Source organism: Callithrix jacchus, chromosome 4 (genome assembly GCF_049354715.1).
Source record: "Callithrix jacchus isolate 240 chromosome 4, calJac240_pri, whole genome shotgun sequence".
In the NCBI taxonomy this organism is placed as follows: Eukaryota; Metazoa; Chordata; class Mammalia; order Primates; family Cebidae; genus Callithrix; species Callithrix jacchus.
Window position 1 is genome coordinate 129,794,368 of NC_133505.1, and position 21,665 is coordinate 129,816,032.

Below are 21,665 nucleotides of genomic sequence, written 5' to 3' on the forward strand. Positions count from 1 at the left end.
GGGTATGATCACTGGTACCTATTTAGGAGGATTCAGCCAAAGGTAACTGCTCCATTTTTTTTCTCCTAAAACAAAATCATCATGAATTTAATTACCCTTGCTCTATAAAGTGAGATTGTTTTAAATCCAAGAAAAAACAAGAGATATATGCTTTCTTTTTGTTTTTTTTTTCATGTAATAACTGTATCAATTTTGACACAAAAGTTTAGTAATTGAAATTTGTCCCTAGCTAGGGGATAACCAGTTATCATTACATAATCATCATCCTCGTCCTCATTCTCATAATTACCAATTAATAATCACATATTATATATTATTATATACCAATCCTTATTTATGCACCCTGCTCTTTTTTTTTTTTTTTTTTTTTTTCTGAGCTAGCTGCGATTTTATTTTGGACCAAAAAAAAAAAAGCAATTGAATTGTTTTGCAGCTGGAGGCATGAGTAAGGGGGGTCCCCAGGCAGTAAACTCCCCACCAGTGGGCTGAGGGCTAGGGCTGAGCATCAGGTGGGTCTCCTGTTCCCTGAGCTCCCGTGCACAGCAACCTCCCTCCTGGGCTCTGGGGCAGCCTCAGAAGGGGCAGGCTGGGAGGGGCTGTTGCAGCTGTTCACTTGGGCAGGACATCAGAGGACTCGGACACCAGCCTCCCATCGCGGGTCTCAATCTTCTTCACAACCACAGCCTTGGTGGAGCTGGTGCGGCTGATGGAGCTGGAGCCCATGACAGAGCCAAAGCTGGAGCCCAGGCCGTAGCTGAAGCCAGGGCTTGTGAGGCCCCCATAGGCAGAGCTCAGACCACCTGCATAGCCGCTGGTGGTCTTTGTGTGGATACTCATGTTCTTCATCCCGGACTCCAGCCGGCTCTCCTCGCCCTCCAGTAGCTTGCAGTAGGTGGCGATCTCGATGTCCAGGGCCAGTTTGACATTCACCAGCTCCTGGTACTCACGCAGCTGCTTTGCCATGTCCTGCTTGGCCCGCTGCAGGGCGGCCTCCAGCTCCTTCTGCTTGTCATGAGCATCCTTGAGTGCCTGATCCCCGCGCTGCTGAGCATCTACAATTGCGGCGTCCAGGGAAGCCCTCTGGCCTTTGAGGCCCTCGATCTCAGCCTGGAGCCGGCTGATGTTCCGGTTCATCTCGGAGATCTCAGTCTTCGTACGCCGCAGGTCATCCCCGTGCTTCCCAGCCAGCATCTGCAACTCCTCATACTTGATCTGGTATATGCTCTCCGCCTCAGCCCGGCTGCAGTTGGCGATCTCCTCGTACTGCGCCTTGACCTCGGCAATGATGCCATCCATGTCCAGAGAGCGGCTGTTGTCCATGGACAGCACCACAGACGTGTCAGAGATCTGGGACTGCAGCTCCCGGATCTCCTCTTCATACAGCTGCCTGAGGAAGTTGATCTCGTCAGTCAGTCCTTCCAGGCGAGACTCCAGCTCTACCTTGTTCATGTAAGCTTCATCCACATCCTTCTTGATGAGGACAAATTCATTCTCCATCTCTGTACGCTTATTGATCTCTTCCTCATACTTGTTCTTGAAGTCCTCCACCAGCCCCTGCATGTTGCCAAGCTCCGCCTCCAGCTTCAGCTTCTCCTGGTCCAGAGTCTCCAGCTGCCGCCTCAGGTTGTTGATGTAGTTCTCAAACATGTTGTCCATGTTGCTCCTAGCCATTTTCTGCTGCTGCAGGAGGCTCCACTTGGTCTCCAGCATCTTGTCCTGCTGCTCCAGGAACCGCATCTTGTTGATGAAGGAAGCAAACTTGTTGTTGAGGGTCTTGATCTGCTCCTTCTCCTGGGTACGCACGGCCTGGATGTTGGGGTCCACATCCACCTTAATGGGGTTCAGCAGGCTCTGGTTGATGGTGACGGCGGTGATGCCTCCCATGCCTATGCCGCTGGCCCCAAAATAGCCTGCACCCAGGCCACCCCGGAAGCCACTACTGCTCACTCGGGAGAAGCTCAAGCGGGCACTGGGCCCACTCCTTAAGGAGCGGCTGCTGAAGGCCCCGGGGCCAGAGGTGGACACCTTGTAGGACTTATGGGTCACCCTGGTGGACATGGTGGAGGCAGGAGTGGAAGCAGGCGAGCTGAACTAGGGAGAGATTCCAGAAGGAGCGGAGAAGCTGCTTCTTCGCACCCTGCTCTTTTGTCTTAATCTACCCAAAATTTCTAAGAGATGAATATTATTATTATTCAAAATTTAAAAATAAAGCTGTTGAAGCACAAGAGTGTTAAGTAATTTTTCCAAGTTATTCAGCTATTAAGTCATGATGGGAACCAGTATTTCTGAAGCTAGGTTTCCTGGTATCAGCTACTACCCTATGATACCATTTGTATGTGTATGTCTATTATGAATTTAGCGCTAATTTGTTTAGCAAAAACTACATTAATGTTGCCATTCCCCTTCAGCATGTGACCTCTAACAAAACAGAAGTCATTTTATAAAAACTATTGCTTTCAAATCATGTGTGTATGTGTGCATTTACGTATATGTATGTGTCTATATGTTTATAAACACACATATATTAAATATAAACACCCATGTATAGCCTGAAATAAGCTTTAATCCATTCACTACAAGAAGAACTTTTTTTTAGTTTGTACATGTCTGAATTAGTTGAGAATGGTTTTGCTTTAATAAAGATTAACTTTACGATTCTATGAGGAAGTACTCGCTAATTTTTTGATGACAATTAGTTTTACACAATTGTCTAAAACTAGGACTTAAGATGTTTTGGTTTTTAATTTAGAAAAAGAAAGGCAATAATCTTAGTTAAAATAAGATTTGTGGATAAAATTTTAAAAACTATTAGACACCAATACTTCTGAAAATATGAGAGACTGGATACATAACGTGCTCGCTCACAGCAACAAAAACTAATGCCTTTTGTTGAAGGGTTGGGCTTAGAGAAGGTAAAAAAAATCTTCAAATAGAATTTTCCCTCCTGTCTCAGGGAAATTAAAAACAAAAACAACCCTGATGATATATGAAAAGTGGGGCCACATTAGGACAAGTGCTTATATTAAAACTGAAATTCAGTAACTAAGTGTGCAAGGAGAAAAATGGGGTTGCAGATGCTGAGACCCTTTGTTGAGCCAGAGAGGCTGGGACAATGACAAAATTGTCCTAGGGGACTCTGAGAACATAATAGCAATATAGAACTTAAATTTCCTTCATACATCTCCACCCAAAATGGATAGAACAGGTAGAGAGCAAAAACCCTGAACAATATTTATGACAAAATTAGGTGAACCCTAAGATATCTTTGTATTGAGACAAACGGATAGTCAAAAATCTACAAGGACTCAAAGTCTGTGGAAAAGGAAGCAGAGGGAAACCATGGGGACTCTGAGAGAGTGGTGATCAGGGAACCCCAAATAGCCTATAGGTATTTCCCAAAGGGAGTCAGACTGATAAGACCATCAGCTGAACCTGTGAGAGGCTTTGTCAAGTCCAATAGCAGGTAAGCATTGAAAGCTGAAGGTGCTGGAACCATAAGATACCCTGTGACCTCGGGAAACTGACAAGCCAGGGCTCACTTTCAGAGTTGATTCCCACAAATGGTAAGGAACTGCTGGGAGAGGAACAAAAGTTGAGCAGGGCAGGGTCAGTAAAAATAAAGAAAATGATAAGGTCAGATAAGTGAGAAAAAGTAAGATATCTAGAAAACCTCAAAAAGCCATCTTTCATAAGTTTTGTGCATTATTTCTTTTTTTAAATTTGTTTTTTTTTTCAACTGTAACAGTTATTACTTTAATTTCTTCAATAGTAATACCAGAAACAGATATTAAGAGCATTTTTTAATTAGAAAAATCACTGGAACAAAATCTTTTTTTTTTTTTTAAATTTTTTATTGGATTATAGGTTTTGGGGTACATGAGCAGAGCATGCAAGACAGTTGTGTAGGTACACACATGGCAGTGTGCTTTGCTTTTCTTCTCCCCTTCACCCACATTTGGCATTTCTCCCCAGGCTATCCCTCCCCACCTCCCCCTCCCACTGGCCCTCCCCTTTTCCCCCCAATAGACCCCAGTGTTTAGTACTCCCCTTTCTGTGTCCATGTGTTCTCATTTTTCATCACCCACCTATGAGTGAGAATATGCGGTGTTTCATTTTCTGTTCTTGTGTCAGTTTGCTGAGGATGATCTTTTCCAGATTCATCCATGTCCCTACAAACGACACAAACTCATCATTTCTGATTGCTGCATAATATTCCATGGTGTATATGTGCCACATTTTTCCAATCCAGTCTATTATCAATGGGCATTTGGGTTGATTCCAGGTCTTTGCTATTGTAAACAGTGCTGCAATGAACATTCGTGTACATGTGTCCTTATAGTAGAACAATTTATAGTCTTTTGGATATATACCCAGTAATGGGATTGCTGGGTCAAATGGAATTTCTATTTCTAAGGCCTTGAGGAATCGCCACACTGTCTTCCACAATGGTTGAACTAATTTACACTCCCACCAACAGTGTAAAAGTGTTCCTTTTTCTCCACATCCTCTCCAGCATCTGTTGTCTCCAGATTTTTTAATGATCGCCATTCTAACTGGTGTGAGATGGTATCTCAATGTGGTTTTGATTACACAGTAAATTGAGTTTCTCGATGCAAACGTCTATGAATTTTAAGACACGTGTAGATCTGCATGACTACAACCACAATTACCTCCAAAAAGATACTTTTTCTACCTTCCTTTATAGTGATATTCTCCATCTGTCACTAACCTTGGGCAACTATTGAGGTGTTCCTCAATGCAAGAATCTCATATGCATGAAAATTTCCAGTATGTAACCTTTGGAGCTTAGCCTCAGAAGAAATAATGGCTTTGAATTCATGTAATTGTTCCACATATAATTTTTTATTCCTGAGTAATATTCTGTTGTGTGGATGTACTACAGCTTCTATATCCATTTGCCTGTTGAAGGACACTTGGGTTATTTCCAGTTTTGGCAATTGTGAGTATAGCTGCAATAAACATTTATGTTCATGTTTTTGAGTGAATGTAAATTTTTATTTTCCTCATCCTTCAGGAGTGAGATAATTGGGTTATAACATAAGCATGTGTTTCTCTTTCTAAGACACTTTTCTATAGTGTCAGTACCATTTTGCTTTCTCAACAGCAATGGATGAAAGTTCTGGTTGTTTCAAATGCTTGCCAGCACTTGATTTTGTTTTTCCATTGTTTTTAAAAAGTTTAGTTATTCTAATAAACGTGTGCTGTTATATAATGGTGGCTTAATTTGCATTTCTCTAATAGCTAATAATGTTAACTATCTTTTCTGGTTATTTGCCACTCATTCATTTTCCTTGGTGAAGTATATGTTAAAATCTTTTATTTTTTAAACCTAATTTTAACTAACATTGTATTTCACCCAGTTTGTAAAAATGACAAACCCTTTCTTGGATATGTAATTTCCCAAAATTTTCCCAGTCTTTCATTATTCTTCTACAGTACATACATTTTTAATTGTGAGATGGTATACAATTTATTATTTTTTATTTTACAAATAGTGCTTTTGGTGTGTTTTAACTGTTTGTCTAATGTTTGGTCTCAAAGATGTTTTCTCTGAAAAGTTTGATAATTTAATGTTTTACATTTAGAAATATCTATTTTAAATTAATTTTTGCATAGCAGTTTATTTTCAAAAATACATAGATGTCCAATTGTTTCCATGCCATTGGATAAAAAGGCTACTTATTATCCACTGAACTGCTTTCGAACTTTAATTAAAAAAAATCAAATGGCCATCTTATGTGCATCGATTTCTTGGATTTTTAATGTTACACTGATCTATGTGGCTATATTTTTGCAGATCCCATACTCCTGTGATTACTGTACATGTATGGTAAAATTTAAAATTAGGTACTATGATTATTTCAAAATTTAAAAAATGTTTTAGCTATCATAAAATAGATTAAATATATTAAGAAATTCTGTCTGAGATATTTAATGGAATTGCATTAAATTATAGATCAATTTAGGGAGCACTGACCTCCTTACTATGTTGAATCTTCCAATTCATGAATATGGTATATCTCTACTTATTTTAGATCCTCTTTAATAATTTTATCAACATCTTGTGATTTTCAACATATAGAACATACATACATTTTGATTTATGCATGAGTATTTTATATTGGCTAACATGTACTAATTTTTAAAAAATTTTGTTTCCAGTCACTTATTGTATGTGGATAATAATGACTTTTCTGTATTAACTTTATACCTTACTACCTTTTTAAACTCATTTATTAACTCCAGTTTTTGTGTTTATACAGGTTTTAGATTTGCTACATAGACAATCATATAAATAGAGATGGTTTTGTTTTTTTCCTTTCCAAATGTATTAATTTTTTCCTTGCTTTTTGCAGTGGCATGAAGGAGAAAAAATGGAAAAGAGATAGTATTTTTAAGAAATGATGGTTATGGATTCCTCAAATAGGTACAAGAAAAAGATAAATTCCTGGGTCCTGGAAGTATGTCAAAAGAAGAATAAATCCTCATTCCAACAAACTGTAGTAAAACTGCAGCGGAACAAAGGCTAAGAGAACATATTTTAAGAAGGCAGAGAGAAAAGATATATTACACAGGAAGAAGTGACAGTTAAATTGAAAACACCATTCCCCTATTCTATCATTAAAAAAGAAAACAATCGGTGGAATAATATATTAAAAGTTGCTCAAATGTGTATGCAACAAAAAAAAAAAAACATTTTTAGGCATGAAATGATATAGAAAATCTGTCAAATAAGAGAAAACTGAGAATGTTTTCTACTAATAGAACTCTACCCAAGGCACTTCTATAGAAGGTACTATTAGGAAAAATATGCTATCAAAAGAAAGTAAAAAATGAAAAAGAAATGGTAAACAATTATACTCATAAACAAATGAGTAAATATAGACATATGCTGATTAAACAAGTAATACTAATAAAATTCACATATTCAAGAAGCACAACATTAAGTAAAAAATTTCACAGTATGTTCTACAATGTGATACACACACACAGAATGGAGAGACCAATACATGTCATAAAGTTTAAAAAAGTTTTGCAGTTTACCCATCTGACAAAGGGCTGATATCCAGAATTTACAAAGAACTCAAACAGATTTACAGGAAAAAAACAAACAAGCCCATTCAAAAGTGGGCAAAGGATATGAACAGACACTTTACGAAAGAAGACATATATGAGGCCAACAATCATATGAAAAAATGCTCATCGTCACTGGTCATCAGAGAGATGCAAATCAAAACCACATTGAGATACCAGATATCTCACGCCAGTTAGAATGGCAATCATTAAAAAATCTGGAGACAACAGATGCTGGAGAGGATGTGGAGAAAAAGGAACACTTTTACACTGTTGGTGGGAGTGTAAATTAGTTCAACCATTGTGGAAGACAGTGTGGCGATTCCTCAAGGCCTTAGAAATAGAAATTCCATTTGACCCAGCAATCCCATTACTGGGTATATACCCAAAGGACTATAAATCATTCTACTATAAGGACACATGCACACGAATGTTCATTGCAGCACTGTTTACAATAGCAAAGACCTGGAATCAACCCAAATGCCCATTGATGATAGACTGGATTGGGAAAATGTGGCACATATACACCATGGAATATTATGCAGCAATCAGACATGATGAGTTTGTGTCGTTTGTAGGGACATGGATGAATCTGGAGAATATCATCCTCAGCAAACCGACACAAGAACAGAAAATGAAACACCGCATATTCTCACTCATAGGCGGGTGATGAAAAATGAGAACACATGGACACAGAGAGGGGAGTACTAAACACTGGGGTCTGTTGGGGGGAAAAGGGGAGGGCCAGTGGGAGGGGGAGGTGGGTAGGGATAGCCTGGGGAGAAACGCCAAATGTGGGTGAAGGGGTGAAAGCAAACAGAACACACTGCCATGTGTGTACCTATGCAACTGTACTGCATGGTCTGCACATGTACCCCAAAACCTAAAATGCAATAAAAAAATAAGAAAAAAAAAACAAACAACAACAACAAAAGTAATCAAGGAAATCATAAAAATTAAACTCATTGTAGTAGCTACTTCTTATAGAAATCAAGGGTTAGAATAGTGAAGGCACAGTATTTGTAGTATCCAGTTTTCAAATATATGTTATTTTGTTTTTGTCAGAACTACATAATAAAATATTTTTAAGGAAAAACTACACTGGAATAATTTGTATTTGTTAGAAGGGTAGGAATTCAAATTTTTAATATTAGCTTGCATATAAATGAAAGTTATGAAAAAAATGATACACTCTCACAAAACTTTATTTTCCAATGAATTATTTTAGAAATGGAAAGGTCTTTTTTTCTTTCTGTTTTTAAGTATACAATCAATCTCACTTGTGAAAACAATGTAAAAACCAGCCATAAATATAATTATATATTTATAGTAATGAATTTTTTTCCACAAACAATATTAACAAAGTGGTAAAAGAGACTTCAGTTTCACTTTGGTTTCAGCAATTCAGTTTATTTTTGGGAAACACTTAGTTTTAATTTTAGACAAATGAATTCAAAACATAATTGGGCATGAATAACATTATTCACTTTGTAAAGATAAGCAAACAATGTTTGAAGATTTGTTGTGTAACTACATCTGAATTAGACAATTAAATTTTCTTGTGCAGTGCTAGAAATGTTACTGGCATATATTATACAGCAATAATGTTGATTCACTTGTTTAAAAGTTAAAATGTTAATATGTCACCATTAGTTAGTTACATATTATTTTTATCAGCAACTTAATAAGTATGAGATGACATAAATTATTTGATTTTTGAGGTGAATTAACTCTGAAGTAGCTTTTAGGTTGAATTTGACCATATTAGAAAATATCATTAATTTAATCATCTAATAAAGGAAACTAAAAACGAAGCATATTCTTTTAGTGTTTTAAAATTTTTGTGTTTAAGAAAATTAGTTTTTTCTGCCATAAATTATCATTTTATAATTTGCTAACTCATTAATAGTAATATTATTATTTGACAAATTGAAGTATTTCTTCAAATGGGAATGATATTAAGAAATTCTAGTTTTCTGAAATTACTAAAAATTATCCATTTTGAAAAATATAATCAAGAAAAATAGGTTATGCTTTTATTTATTCATAATTATATACATTATAATAACAAATAAGATGCTTTAGAAAAGATTAATTATAGTCATTAAAAGAATTCTACTATATCTTCATTTCATAGTTTTACTTTCCACCCTAAGATATACTAAACATGTAAATTCAGAAAAAGACTATTAACTTTTGTATCTATGAAATTTGTATTTAATTTTATCTTATGCTTAAATTTCAGACTAATTTTCAAGATGCTTAATTCTGACATCTAAAGTATCTATTATACTTTAATATTGAAGCAATTACCTTATTTGCTTAGCATATTTATAAAGGAAGAAAAAAATGCAGAACCAAAAAAAATAGAGCAGAATATTAAAAGCTAAAAAGCTTTTGAAAAACCACAAAATATAGAAAGTTGTTTAAAAACATGGAAATCCTAACTAGTTTTCTAGCACGCTTGGTCGAAACTTCATTATAAAGCAATAAACTTCTAGAAAAGACTAAATTTTATCATTATGGCAATGTCAAATTTATTATCTTGGACCAACATTTTATCTCAAAGATTATAATGACCTCAAAACCTGGTGCATTCAGGTAATTTTGATGACGTTCTAATGGCAAAAATGCTCACCATTCAAGAAAAATAATACAAGAAAGATGGCAAAATTAAACCTCCACATTGAATAATCTTGAGAAATGTTCCTATGACATTATTTCATTTGAAATACTCATTTTGAGGATCTAACCAACCTAGCTTTATTTTAATGTTGACTCCCAGACAATAGCAACAGAACTGTATGCACCTATAAAATCTTTTTCCCTAATATATCAACATCCTTGGGATAAACATCTTGCCCGGACCACCCACCTGTCAAGAGCCTTGTGACTCATCTACTTGAAAAACTTTCCCTCAGCATCATTTGCCTTTTAAGAATGTATTTTATCATCTCTTGGTTTTATTTCACATTTTGCCTTTGGGCAAGTTTATGGAAAATAATATTTTCGGATGTATTTTTGCTTTTTTATAGAAAAAGTTTTCAAAAAATTTAAAAAGTTAATATCAGCAATAGATTGTGGTGTTAATTTAAAATTTAAGAATGTGGAATTTTTCTTGCTTTTAAGATAATAAGTACTAAATATAATACAATCTCACATATCCTCCTTCCAAAGTCTTCCTCCAAACTCCATAAGAAGCACATTATTTATCATAAATTTACCATATCTACAAAAATAAAGATGCAGAATGAAAATCTAAAGATTATTTAGAAATCAGAAAGCAAGAGGCGGATAGCAAGATGGCTGTCTAGATTCAGCTAATACGAGCCTCTTCCATGGAAAGAAACCAAAATAGCAAGTAGATATTCAGACTGAATAGATGGTCTAAAAGATTACATTGGAATTCAACAGAGAAGTGACAGGAAGCATCAAAAGCAAAGAAGGAAAAGAAAGTGTAGCAGTCTGTCTGGCTGTGACTGGCTGGGAGCCAGGAGAGGCTCTCAAACAAAGGGAAAGAGTAAGGGTGTATTTCCCAGGGCTTCAATTCCAGCCACAGACTAACAATCCTAGATATAGGAGAGTTCCTCAACGCTTGCAGGCCTCAGAACTAATATGGAGAGATGCCTGAAGATTATGCAAAGGTATTGCTCCACAGGAGGAGCTCATATTGAGCCCCACAGGCTTCTGAGCCCTAAGCAGCTGTAGTGTGGCATCATTCTGAGAACTCAGCCCCAAAAGGACTGTGTCCTGCCCTAGAGTCAATGCTGCCAATACCACCACAAGATCAAGAAGAGAGAAGAAAGGCCTGACACTTTCATGTGCCCTGAAGACAAATTTCACTGTTGCTGCTGCAGGTTGCTTCAGGAACAAGGTGCAAGAAAAATGCATGCCCCATAGTTGCCTGCCTATGCCACTCCTACTGAGAGCAGCCCCACCCTCCTTAGTGGCAGGCCCACAGCTGGCATCAGTCTGAGGGCCCAGTACCAAAGAACTGTGTTCTGCCCTGAGGCTAACACCACCATGACCACTAAGGAGGGAGAGGGAAAACAGGGCATTTTCAGATACTCAAAATCAAAGCCAAAGTACCCTATCTAAACCAACAACATATACACATCTTTAGGAAAATGTCCTCTCCTATGAAAACAAATCCATAAAACTGGAGGAAACAATTGTTACACCAGATGCACTGATAGTAACATAAGGATACAGAAAACAAAAGAAGAAAATATGATACCTACAAAGGAATACAGTAATAATCTAGCAATAGATGCCAATCAAAAAGAAAATCACAAAATCCAAGCTAAAAAATGCAAAATACTGATTTTAAAGAACTTCAGTGAGATACAAGAGAATTCTGAAAAGCAATACAGTTAAGTCAGAAAAACAATTTAGGACATGAATCAGTAATTTACTAAAGAGATAGCCGTTTTAAAATAGAATCAAATTTAAATTCTGAAACTGAGAAAGTCATTGATAAAATACAAAATACGTTGGAACCTCAGAACCTGAAAACAGATCTTTGGAAATAATCCAGTAGGTCAAAAATAAAGAAAAATGACTTAAAAATAAGCATTTTTCTGTAATAGGATGACATAAAGTGACAGAATATTTGAATGATCAATGTCCTCAAGATCAAAGAAGGTTGGAAAGGGTTAGAAAATCTATTTAATAAAATAATAGATGAAAACACCTCAAGTCTAGCAAGACACTAGGATATCCAGTCATAGGAGGCTAAAAGATCCCCAAAAAGATAAAATTCAAAAAGGTCTTATCTGTGGTATATTATAGTCAAAGTGTCTAAAGTCAAAGACAAAGAGAGTATTCTAAGAACAGCAAGAGAAAAATGTCTCATCACCTATAAAGGAAACCTCATCAGACTAACACTGGATTTTTCAGCAGAAACCTTACAGGAAAGGAGAGAAAGGGATAGCATATTCGAAGTGCTGAAAGACAAAAGCTGTCACACAAGGATATTATATCCAGCAAAATTATCCTTCATAAATAAAAGAGAAAGACAATATTTCACAGACAAGCAAACCCTGGGGGAATGCATTATCACTAAACCAGTCTATAATAAATGGTTAAGGGAGTCCTAGACATGGAAGTGAAAGCATGATGTTTATCATTTTGAATACAAATGAAGTTAGAAAACTCACTGAAAACCAAACACACAAATGAGGAAGAGAAACTACTCATTGCTATCACTACAGAAAACCACCAAAATACAATGACAAAAAATAAGAGAGAAAGAAAGGAATAATACTTGTATGGAATAACCCAGAAAACAATGAACAATATGACAGAAACATAACCTCACATGTCAATAATAATCTTAAACATAAATGAATTAAATTTTCTACTTAAAAGATATACAGACTGGCTGAATAAATGAAGAAACATAACATATAATACTTTCTTTACAAGAAACACATTCCCTGCAAGGACACATATAGAATCAAAGTAAAGGAATGTGAAAAGATATTCCATGCACATGAAAATCAAAAGTGAGCAGGAGAGCTATAGTCAGATAAAACAAGCTTTAAGTTAAAAACAGTAAGTCAGAGAAAATCACTATATAATGATACAGAGTTCAGTCAAGCAAGAGGAAATCACAATTCTAAATATACATGAACCCAACACTGACGCACTCATATTTGTAAAGAAAATATCACTAGATCTAGAGAGATAATAATAGATTCCAGCAAAATAATAGTGTGGGACTCTAACACCCTACTCTCAGTATTGAAAAGATCATCTTGACAGAAAAATCAACAGTGGATTTAAACTGGACTTTAGACCAGATGGATCTAACAGACATTTATAAAACATTTTTTCAACAACTGCAGAATACACAATCTTCTCATCAGCACATGGGACATTGTCCAGTATAGATCACATATTAGGCCACAGACATGTGGCCTCTCTCAAAATGTTTTCTTAAATCATTACCATATCTAAAAATTTTTAGATTACAATCAAATAAAACTAAAAATCAATACCAGCAGGAACACTGAAACTTTACAAATGCATGAAAAGTAAACGACATCCTCCTGAACAACCACTGGGTAAATAAAAAATTAAGAAGAAAATACAAAATTTTTGAAACAAGGTGGTCTAATAGGAATGGCTCTGGTCTGAAGCTCCCAGCAAGACCAATGCAGAAGGCAGGTGATTTCTGCATTTCCAACTGAAGTACTCAGTTCATCTCATTGGTACTGGTTAGACAATGTGTGCAGCCCACAGTGGGCCAGCAGAAGCAGGGTGGGGCATTGCCTCACCTGTGAGGCAATTAGGGGTCAGAGAACTCCCTCCCCTAGCCACGGGAAGCCACGAGGAATCCTGCCATGAGGGACAATGCTATCCTGTAAGATACTGTGCTTTTCCCACGGTTTTCACAACCCACAGACCAGGAGATTCTCTCAAGTGCCTACAAGAGTAGGGCCCTGGGTTTTAAGCACAAAACTGGGCAGCCATTTGGGCAGACACACTGATAGCTGCAGAAGTTTTATTTATTTTTTTCATAACCCAGTGGCACCTGGAACACCAGCGAGACAGAACCATTCACTGTCCTGGAAAGGGTGCTGAAGCCAGGGAGCCAGGTGGTCTTGATCAGCAGATCCCACTCACATGGAGCCCAGCAAGCTAAGATCAATGGCTTTAAATTCTTGCTGTCAGCCCAGCTGTCTGAAGTCTACCTGGGATGCTCCAGCTTGTTTAGGGGAGAGGTGTTCACCGTCACTGAGGCTTGAGTAGGTGGTTTTCTCCTCACAGTATAAACAAAGCCTCCCAGAAGTTCAAACTGGGTGGAACCGACTTCAGCATGGCAAAGCTGCTGTAGCCAGACTGCCTCTCTAGATGCCTCCTCTCTGCCCAGGGCATCTCTGAAAGAAAGGCAGCAGCCCCAGTCAGTGGCTTATAGATAAAACTCCCATCTCCCTGAGACAGAGCACCTGGGGGAAGGAGTGCCTGTGAGTGCAGCTTTGGCGCACTTAAATGCACCTGTTTGCTGTCTCTGAAGAGCAGTGGATCTCCCAGCAAAAAACTTGAGCTCTGTTAAGGGACAGACTGCTTCCTCAAGTGGGTCCCTGATGCCTGTGCCTCCTCATGGGGAGACACCTCTGAGCAGGAGAGCCCCAGCAGGCATCCGATGGATGCTCCTCTGGGATAAAACTTCCAGAGAAAGGAGCAGACAGAAATCTTTACTGTTCTGTAGCCTCCACTGGTGATACCCAGGCAAACGGTCTGGAATCAACCTCCAGCAAACTCCAGCAGACCTGCCAAAGAGGTCCCTGACTGTTAGATGGAAAACTACCAAACAGAAAGGAAAGGCATCAACATCAACAAAAAGGATGTCCATACAGGAACCTCATCCAAAGATCACCAACATCAAAGAGTAAAGGGGGATAAATCCATAAAGATGAGGAAAAACCAGTGCAAAAATGCTGAAAATTCTAAAAACCAACATGCCTCTTTTCCTCCAAAGGATCACAGCTTCTTGCCAGCAAAGGAACAAAACTGGACAGAGAATGAGTGATGTATTGACAGAAGTAGGCTTCAGAAGGTGCATAATAACAAACAGCTCATGTTCTAACCCAAGTCAAGGAAACTAAGAACCTTGGAAAAAGGTTACCAAAACTGCTAACTAGAATAACCAGTTTAGAGAAGAACATAAAAAAACTTGATGGAGCTGATAAACACAGCACAAGAATTTCATGAAGCATATGTAAGTATCAATAGCTATATCAATCAAGAAGAAAGGATATCAGAGATTGAAGACCAACTTAATTAAATAAAGTGTGAAGACAAAATTAGAGAAAAAAGAACAAAAAAGAAAGAACAAAGCCTTCAAGAAATATGGGACTATGTGAAAAGACCAAACCTACATTTATTTGCATACCTGAACATGATGGGGAAAATGGAATCAAGTTGGAAAACACACCTTAGGAAATTATCCAGCAGAACTTCCCCAACCTAGCTAGACAGGCCAACATTCAAGTTTAGGAACTCCAGAGAAACCACAAAGATACTCCTTGAGAACATCAATTCCAAGACACATAATCATCAGATTCACCAGGGTTGAAACAAAGGAAAAAAAGTTAAGGGCAGCCAGAAAGAAAGGTCGGGTTACCCACAAAGGGAAGTCCATCAGACTAACAGCAGATCTCTCTGCAGAAATCCCACAAGTCAGAAGAGAGTGGGGGCCGATATTCAATATTCTTAAAGCAAAGAATTTTCAACCCAGAATTTTATAACCAGCCAAACTAAGCTTCGTAAGTGACAGAGAAATAAAATCCTTTACAGACAAGCAAATACTAATGAACTTTGTCACCACCAGGCCTGCCTTACAAGACCTCCTGAAGGATGCACTAAATACGGAAATGAAAAACCAGTACCAGCCACTGCAAAAACATACAAAAATGTAAAGACCATTGACACTATGAAGAAATTACATCAACTAATTTGCAAAATAGCCAGCTAGGATCATAATTACAGGATCAAATTCACATATAAGAATATTAATCTTAAATGTAAAAGAACTAAATGCCCCAATTAAAAGACATAAACTGGCAAATTTGATAGAGTCAAGAACTATCTGTGTGCTGTATTCAAAAGACCCATCTCAAGTGCAAAGACACACATAAGCTCAAAATAAAGGGATGGAGGAAGATTTACCAAGCAAATGGAAACAAACAAACAAACAAAAAGCAGGGATTGCAATCTTAGCTACTGATAAAACAGACTTTAAACCAACAAAGATTAAAAAAAACAGGCATTACATAATGGTAAATGGATCAATGCAACAAGAAGAGCTAACTATCCTAAATATATATGCACCCAATACAGGAGCACCCAGATTCAGAAAGCAAGTACTTAGAGACCTACGAAGAGACTTCAACTCCCACAGATTTGTAGTGGAAGACTTTAACACCCCACTGTCAATATTAGACAGATCAACGAGAAGGAAAGTTAACTAAGATATTCAGATATTCAGAACTTGACCTCAGCTCTGGACCATGTATACCTAATTGACATCTACAGAAGTCCCCATCTGAATCAACAGTATATACATTCTTCGCAGTACCACATAGTGCTTACTCTAAAATTGACCACTTAATTGGTAGTAAAACACTCCTGAGCAAATGTAAAATAATGGAAATTATAACAGTCACTCAGACTACAGTGACTCAAATTAGAACTCAGGATTAAGAAACTCACTCAACCCTGAACAACTACATGGAAACTGAACAACTTGCTCCTGAATGACTACTGGGTAAATAATGAAATTAAGGCAGAAACAAATAAATTCTTTGACACCAATGAGAACAAAGACACAACATACCTGAATTTCTGGGACACAGATAAATTAGTGTTTGGAGGGAAATTTATAACACTAAATGTCCATATAAAAAGTGGAAAACATCTAAAATCAGCACCCTGACATCACAATTAAAAGAACTAGAGAAGTAAGAGCAAACAAATTCAAAAGCTAGCAGAAGACAAGAAATAACTAAGATCAGAGCTGAATTGAAGGAGCTAGAGACATGAAAATCCCTTCAAAAAATCAATAAATCCAGGAGCTGGTTTTTTGAAACGATTACCAAAATAGATACATCAGTAGCCAGACTAGTAAAGAAGAAAAGAGAATGAATCAAATGCACACAATAAAAATGATAAAGGGGGTATCACCACTGATCCTACAGAAATACACATGACCATCAGATAATACTATAAACACCTCTATGCAAACAAATGAGAAAGTCTTGAAGAAATAGGTAAATTCCTGGACACATACACCCTCCAGAGACTAAACCATGAAGAATTCAAATCTATGAATAGACCAATGACAAGTTCTGAAATTGAGGCAGGGATTAATAGCCTATAAACAACATCAAAAAATTTCAGGAACAGGCAAATTCACAGCTGAATTCTACCAGAGTTACAAAGAGAAGCTGGTACCACTCCTTCTGAAACTATCTCAAACAATAGAAAAAGAGGGAATCCTCCCTAACTCATTTTATAAAGCTAGCATCAACCTGGTAAAACAGAGCAGCAAGTGGCGGTCAGTTAGTTGCAGTTGCACTCTGAGGGCAGCTAATGACCTCACTAGCCCACTCAATCACTGTACTCTGGTGTGTGAAAGTGTATTTCATTCATCAGTGGCTGAGTTAGGGTCTGCAGGACAGACCTCCACAGGTAGTGATCTATGTCTCATAAATGGGGGCTAAACAATGTATACACATGGACATTAAGATGGGAATAATAGAAAAACTCATCATGATGATTTCAAAATGGGGAAGCTTTTAGAAATCAGGGTTGAAAAATTACCTGTTTGGTAAAATGTTCACTATTTGGCCACACTGGAAGCCCAAACCTCACCATTATGAAATGTATCCATATAAAACACCTGCACATGTTGCCTCTGAGTCAATAATTTTTTTAAAAAAGAATCAAGGACAAAAAAAATATGTCTTCTCAATAGACTGAAAAAGTGTTTGACAAAATTCAATATCTCTTCATGATTAAAAACTCTCAACAAACTAAGCATAAAAAGGACATACCTCAACATATACAGGTTGTATATGACAAACCCACAGCTAACATCATACTGAATGGGAAAAAACCTGAAAGCCTTTCCCCTATGATATGGAGCAAGACAAGGATGCCCACTTTTGTCACTCCTATTTAACATACAATAGAATGTCCTAGCCAGAACAATCAAGCAAGAGAAAGAAATAAAAGGCATCCACATTGGAAAAGAATTCAAACTATGCTGCTTTGCTGACGATAAAATCTTACATCTAGAAATACCTAAGGACTCCACCAGAAAATGCCTAGATTTGATCAATAAATTCAGTTAAGTTGCAGAATACAAAATCAACATAAAAATGAGTAGCATTTCTATACACCAATAATGAGCTAGCTGAAGAGGAAGTCAAGAAGGGAATCCCATGTATAGCAGCTATAAGAAAAATACCTATAAATAAATCTAATCACGAAGGATAAAGAACTCTACAAGGAAAACTACAAACACTGATTAAAGACATTGACTAGAACACAAACAAGAGACATGACAGGCTTGTGGCTGTAAAAGTTAGAGGACCTGGTCCCTGTTAGACAACAAGAGATGCGGATACGAGAGTGGAGTTAGAACATGCAAAGGGAAGAGAGTGAAGGCCTCAAAGCATAGTTATTTCATGAAGCTCCTAATTAAAGATAAACGAATGACTGAAAAAAAGTCTGAGCCCCCGGCCGGGCGCGGTGGCTCAAGCCTGTAATCCCAGCACTTTGGGAGGCCGAGGCGGGTGGATCACAAGGTCAACAGATCGAGACCATCTTGGTCAACATGGTGAAACCCCGTCTCTACTAAAATTACAAAAAATTAGCTGGGCACGGTGGTGCGTGCCTGTAATCCCAGCTGCTCGGGAGGCTGAGGCAGGAGAATTGCCTGAACCCAGGAGGCGGAGATTGCGGTGAGCGGAGATCGCGCCATTGCACTCCAGCCTGGGTAACAAGAGCGAAACTCCGTCTCAAAAAAAAAAAAAAAAGTCTGAGCCCCCAAACCCACTCCTACCACCAACGCTACAAAAATACACATAAACATAATGCTGAAAAATCATTCAGAAAAAGAATTATACTTGTTTAGTTTAAATACATATAGTATGCTCTTCTTTATAAATACCTAAGGCAGTTTTTTGATCATTGCCCATAAAAAGCATAATAAAATCAATAGTTTGTGCTATAGAGAAAATAAGCTTCATATACTCAGAAAGCCACCTTATTAAATGGAATCATTTCATGATGTCTCTGAGCATTTATTTTATTATGGTCCATAGAAATAATATATTTTAAATAATATAGTTTTCTTTCTCATATTACTGCAAAGTTACGTGTCCCAATAATTCCCCAACTTTTTACTTCCTTCTAGGAGGAAGGAAATCATAGCTTTCTGTGGCACATTGTAAAATCCTTTGGCCTTGCATCTTCTCTACCTCACAGTTTCACCCTAAATGTGCTTACTTCCCACTTCTTTCTAACACTACCCCTCAACTTCACACAATACTTCTGATGCTGTCTTTCTACATCAGCCACTTCTATCCCTTTCTCCAGCTATCCAAATCGTACCAATTCTTCAAGGTAAAAATCTTGGCATTACCTCCTTTATGAAGTCTGCTCTCATTACCTTTGGCTGTAGGGGAATGGTGTGGAATAGGGCAGCTTCCAAGGGCCTTTCCTTTTGTCTATACGTTTTGCCCTTGCCATCAGTGACACAATTTTGTGTCCTTATAAAAACTTTTCTTTTTTAAATTCCTGAAGCAAGTCTATGTGGGGTTTTATCACCTGTAATCAAAGACCTTTGAATGACATATGTGGCAAGTCCCATATTTTAGTGATTAATTTTTATTGTATTCAATATTAGCATTAGGTACGGTATAAGCACTTGATTGGACCTTCTCTGTCCAATGCTGTAGCCACTGACTCTGTGGAGATTTGGGAAACTGAAATGTGATTAGCACAAGATAAAATGTGCTGTAAGTATAAAATACACATAAGATTTCAAAATCTCGATGCGAAAAAAAAATGTAAAGGATCAATGCATTTCTATATCAAATATATATTGAAATAATATTTGTATAAAGTAAATATTTATTGTTTATATACAAATTTTGTATAAGTATTATTTACTTTATGCAAATATTATTTGTATAGAAATACAATAAGTAAAATATTACTAAAATAATTTTCACCTGTTTCTTTTTGCCTTTGAATGTATCAACTGGAAAATTAAAATTATGTATATGTCATACTTTATATTGGATGGCACTTCTTTATACTTTTTCTATAAATATGGAAATAGAAAAGGATAAATTGTTTTTCCTTGAATTTTAGGAACTTGTAAGAAAATTTAGTTATATCCTATATACACAGAATTTCTATCTGTACCTGGATTCTGATATTCTAGAGAATCTATTCTGGGAGCTGTGGTTTATACTATAGGAGATACATTCGTTCCTACCTATGCTGTTTTTCTTAGATATACAATAATATTTAGGTAAATGAACATTAGAAAACAGGAGCAAAGCATCACTGTTTGACCACTTGTGGTCTTTAGTAAATTTCTAGTGATTGACAGTTTAAGACAGGTAAAGATTTATTTATTTAAATGCAAGTTACTTTTATTTTCATACTTGAAAATATAATAGTGCATTCTGTTACAAGTTGTAATTTCAAATGACATAGTTTTTTTAAAATTTCAATAAAAGTTACAATAAAAGCTAACAAATTTCTGTCAGAGGATTTAGTTTAGAATAAACTAACTCTGAACACATAAAAATATAAATATTTTATGAATTTCATCTTAAAATTGATACTATGTATCAAAAAAACCTCATCATTAATACAAACTGTACTTACTTGATACTCTTGCAGGTTTTTCTGCTAGAAAAGAGAAAATAAATAAGTTTTGTTTAACTGAGATAAAATGCAAGGAAATTATACATTAGTGGACTTTATAAAAATATGAAATTATTTTGTTTCTTGTTTATAATTTAAGAGTCAATGAAGAATTATAGTCCTCTATTGCCTGTCAACGTGTCTTTGTTTTAATTTTTAATTGTTTTAAAATTTTTATTTAGAGATGGGCTCTCAGTTGCCCAGGCTGACATGAAGTGATACAGTCATTGCTCACTGCAGCCTCAAAGTCCTGTGCTCAAGGAATCCTCCCTCCCCTTCCTCCCAAGTAGCTGGGATTACAGGTGTGAGCCACTATGCCTGGCTGATCTTTGAATATCTTGGTTAATCTATATTATCTAAGAAAATATGTCAGCTATCGAGAAAAGCTATTCATCAAAGGGTCACAAAATATATATGCTTTTTAAATACTCTCACTAAATCAGGATCTTTGTTAAATTAAGTGTTTGGGCTCAACTATTATTATACTTCACTTGAATAAAATTATTTTGTGTTATGTAACAGCTAAATATTTTCTTCTAAATTCCCAAATCTTATAAAAGATATTATTTAGAGTTAGTTTTCTTTAGTAGATAAATAAAATAAATAATTACCAGACTATAAGTCTTAAAAAAGCAACATGCAAAATAAGTTGACTTTTTTATAATAATTTATTTAGTTCGATGAGATGTTATTCTTCTTCAAAGAAGTATGCTTTTCTATCAAACTGTATGTAGGACAAAATAACTAAGGTGAAATTATTGTTCCAAATACTAGAGCAGACATTCTAACTTCTTTAACAAGACTAGTAACATCTCCATTCTACATTAGTCTCATTTAAAGAGCCATGCTAGAAAGTATAAATTTTAAGCAACCTGCATTACATGGTTTATTTTGAGATTTGTAGAGTTTCTAACATAAACCTAAGGATTAAAAATTTATAAAAATTAGGTTATTTCTAATTTTTTGAAAAACATTTTCAGCTGGGACACATAGTTTTAGTATTATTACAGTAGTATGCTTCATGCATAAAATTATAAAATAAATAATTTAGAAAAATATTTCACTAAGACTAACATGTTATTTTTTTCTTTAAAAATACTAGCTTTGATTTCTAT

At 36.4% G+C, this 21,665-nt stretch overlaps 1 protein-coding gene and 1 pseudogene across 51 annotated transcripts in view; both read right to left on the reverse strand.

Annotated features, from left to right (window-relative positions):
- Window positions 1-21,665, reverse strand: part of TRDN (triadin) — a 415,209-nt gene that overhangs the window by 24,002 nt on the left and 369,542 nt on the right. For 44 of the 50 annotated variants that reach the window (XM_078370051.1, XM_078370045.1, XM_078370044.1 and 41 more), the window contains one exon: window positions 20,512-20,535. In XM_078370051.1, coding sequence (XP_078226177.1) covers window positions 20,512-20,535 — 24 coding nt within the window. The remainder of the gene's footprint in view (window positions 1-20,511; window positions 20,536-21,665) is intronic. The other 6 variants (XM_078370033.1, XM_078370036.1, XM_078370029.1 and 3 more) reach the window with 1 other exon arrangement.
- LOC108591292 (keratin, type II cytoskeletal 8 pseudogene) lies at window positions 353-2,131 on the reverse strand (annotated as a pseudogene). The gene has a single exon (XR_013534521.1). The product of XR_013534521.1 is annotated as a keratin, type II cytoskeletal 8 pseudogene (transcript).